We start from the raw sequence: 3,517 nt of genomic DNA, 5'->3' as shown, positions 1-3,517 counted from the left end.
AACGCAAGGACATCTTATACACATAGACGCACAAGCTGTGAAAACCAATACAGGATCGTCATTCAACACTGCAAGGAATACAGAACCTATTTGAGTCTTGAGATGGATCTTCAATTGAGCACAATATTTGGAAAAAAAAACAGCTCCTACCCCGAAAAGAATAAACAAACAAACAAAGACTCAAACCCACAGATGCAAAAACAAACACACACACACACACACACAGACACACACACACACACACACACACACACACACACACACACACACATACACACACACAAACGCAGCAAAAAGAAACAAACCCCCTCCATGTTCGGGTATACTGTTGAACAGCTGACTTATGCCCCTGGGGTCCTTCAAACGATCAAGTCGCCACTTCCTATGCCCAAAGAACTTTTAGGAGTTGAACTCTTGTAATTTAAGCTTTATTTGCAGTGCAACAGCCTACATCCTCTGGAATAATTTTATTTTCAGGATTGGCGTACATTTCGTCTCAATGTATTTGATTATTTCAATAGGTATCGAGGGCAGTTGCGATAAATTTTGGGATATTTGGCTTACTCATGCCTTCGTTGTTAGAAGGGTTTAAGAAAATCTAATATCAAAGGGAAGTTGAAACAATTCTCCCTGTTTGTAGCTTTAAAAAAAATCACAAAAAGCCAAAGTCAAACAATTAAACTCGAAAAATCAAGAAAAAAGAAGAAAACACACAAGTATCAACACTGAGCAAACTGACTTGGCGGACATACAACCAAACACTCGACCCTTCTTTTCTTTCCATTAGAGATAAATCTTTTGCCTGCGCTGTTCAGTAAAAGACCACTCTGGAATGACAAAATTTCAGCTTTCCGCACACCCTCTTAATATCATGATATCTCCTCCGACTAAATATTTCAAAGAAGGATAATAATACCCCATGTCAAATTCTGAACAGCGATCTCAGACATAACGTAGTCAGGAAATTTCTTCTGCGTATAACGCATTGCTCATTTGATGCGAGTGCGTAGCTGTGTACCCACGAAGACGAAGGGCTACTATTAGGCAGATGAAAGGAAAATTGCAAGCCAATTGAAAACATCAAGCCCTCACATGAACTCACTGCCTCACGTGCTTACGCTCGCATGTATAAATTTGTCTCTCTTTTTTCGTTCTCTCTCTCTCTCTCTCTCTCTCTCTCTCTCTCTCTCTCTCTCTCTCTCTTGCTCTCTCCTCTCTCCCCCCTTTCTGTGTTTCACCCCCCCCTGACTATATTTTCTTTTTCATCATGTTTTTGGTCTTGTTCTTGCTGTTGTTCTTCTCTCTGTTCCCTTCTTCCCATATTCCTTCGTTCACCCATTCTTTAATGCTCTTCTCCCGCTCCTCCTCCCCCTCCACCCCCCACCCTTCTCTCTCTCTCTCTCTCTCTCTCTCTCTCTCTCTCTCTTTACCTGAATCGCGATAATTTTCGTTACCCCATAGCTCAACAACGCATCTTCTTTCATACCGCAAAAAGAAGATTTTCAGCAAAGACTTTATCAAATATAACATAATTTCAAATATTACATGTAAAAAGTGGAAAGGTAATATTATATGTATACACAAAACAACTCATCATTTCTGCCATTGATAAACACCTTCATCAAAACACCCACGGCTCACAACACCACAGCCATAACCCTTTGTGAAAACACCTCCATACTTCAGAATTACAAAGTTTTATCTGACAATTTTGGCCGTTTTGAGTCACTTGACTCATCAAACCTTGAGATCAGAAACCAAGTTTCTTTCAGCTCTATCAAAATTGTAAGATTATTCGGAGTCGTTATCAAGGTACTCATTGATTTACTTTCGAAAAAGCTTGACATGCGAAACTAAAATTTTGACGTCAACTTTCTAAAAACTAGATATTGAAGAAATAAAACTTTGAAATTCTAAAGTAGCGATTTTCCACAACAGTTCCATAACATTGCCTAACTGTCCACGGCGGCTAGCACTCAAAAAGTTGAGGTTCGAGACCGCCACTTTTTCTCTGCCAGGTTCCGCAGAGACTGTCGGATCTGTAACTTTGCCGCCACGGCGGGTCTCTGGAGTGTCCAGGAGAGTTTTTCCCGCTTCTTGTTGACCGCTCGGACCGTCCGACACAGCGTGGTGAACGCGGATTGGACGGAGTCTGGGTCTTCGCTGGCAGACACCTGGAGACAGGAGGAGATGAGATCATCAAATCAATCGTTACCTCAGAATTACAAATTTGTATGTGCCCACTACCTAGTTAGTAGAGATTTGATGTTAAGAAAAGATTGAATTTCGCACCATGTCAAGCCTTTTCGAATGAAATTATTTGAGTACCTTGATAGCGACTCCGAATTATCTTACGATCTGAATAGAACAGATAGAGCATTTGATTTTTTTTTTATCTCATTGTCTCAGTAGCTCAAAACGGCAAAAAATGTCCAAGAAAACTGTGTAACCTGAGGTAGCTGTGTCATTTTTTAAATTGCAAGTGTTTTGCGGCGTTTGCAACTGCTTGAGGTCGCATAAGCGCGGGACATATTAAGCATTTTCAGTAGAAATAAATTCAGAATTTAGCCCTGATGGCGGCCGATGTCTACTCTAACCGATTTAAGGACCACCAAGAGATCTTAAACGCGCATAGATTGTACACTGGACCTAAGAGATATTTTCGCCCTTATCCGGCTACGTGTTTGATCTTACGTACCCTAAGATCAGGCATGTGGCTGAAAGACAGCAATACGAAGGAACAAAGAGAGTAGCAGTAGAAAGGCAGCAGAAAGTCAGGGGCCCAGAAGAGCGTGTGAAAAGGAGGGGGGGGGGCGGACATTGGATACGACAGTAGACGATGAACTCAATGAGAACGCGCTTTATGTTCCTTCGACAACCTAGGGAAACACCTTGCAATTAAGAGCAAGAACGTATCATCCATCAATCATCATCATCATTGTGTACAGCAGATAGTAAAACGGTTAAGACCTGGAAGTATTTCCAAAATATTTAATGACAAGTGCAACTTTTCACCCTCAACAGGCTTCATCAGGAACATTCAAAATATAAATGGCTAAATCTACACTAGCTGTAAAAACCAAAGTGCGTACAATCATGTCACAACGTTGAAAGGTGCGGAGAACACATTAAGGCCAGAAGTGGTAGAGAGATTGTTTTCTTAAAGTGTTTTACGGCGCTCGCAACTGCATAAGGTCATATGAGCGCGCGGGACACACGTAATATATTCAGTTGGTAGGGAATTTTTCCCGCGTGGCGGCCGAAGCCTACTCTTATCGATTTTAGACCACCAAGGGATCTTTAACGTGCGCAACTTGCACACGGGCCCTCCGAGATTTTTTGCCCTTGTCCGAGAAGGCTAGGTGTAGATCTTTCCTACCAGAAGATCAGGGGTGTGGCAGAAAGACAGCAGTACGGAGGAGCCAAGGAGTAGCAGTAGAAAGGCTGCAGAATGGTAGAGAGAGAAAGAGAGAGAGAGAGAGAGAGAGAGAGAGAGAGAGAGAGAGAGAGAGAGAGA

At 42.1% G+C, this 3,517-nt stretch overlaps 1 protein-coding gene across 1 annotated transcript in view; it reads right to left on the bottom strand.

Moving 5' to 3' along the window:
* Positions 1-1,253: 1,253 nt before the first annotated feature.
* The window catches only part of LOC101863076 (ras-like protein family member 11A-like), a gene marked incomplete in the record, with an annotated part of 39,207 nt that continues 36,943 nt past the window's right edge, over positions 1,254-3,517 (bottom strand). Inside the window, 1 exon segment of the mRNA XM_013088002.2 lies at positions 1,254-2,174. Within this exon segment, the coding sequence (XP_012943456.1) occupies positions 1,977-2,174 (198 nt within the window).

The sequence above is a fragment of the Aplysia californica genome, unplaced genomic scaffold, assembly GCF_000002075.1.
Source record: "Aplysia californica isolate F4 #8 unplaced genomic scaffold, AplCal3.0 scaffold00022, whole genome shotgun sequence".
NCBI lineage: Eukaryota > Metazoa > Mollusca > Gastropoda > Aplysiida > Aplysiidae > Aplysia > Aplysia californica.
This window is presented reverse-complemented; position numbering and strand designations above follow the sequence as displayed.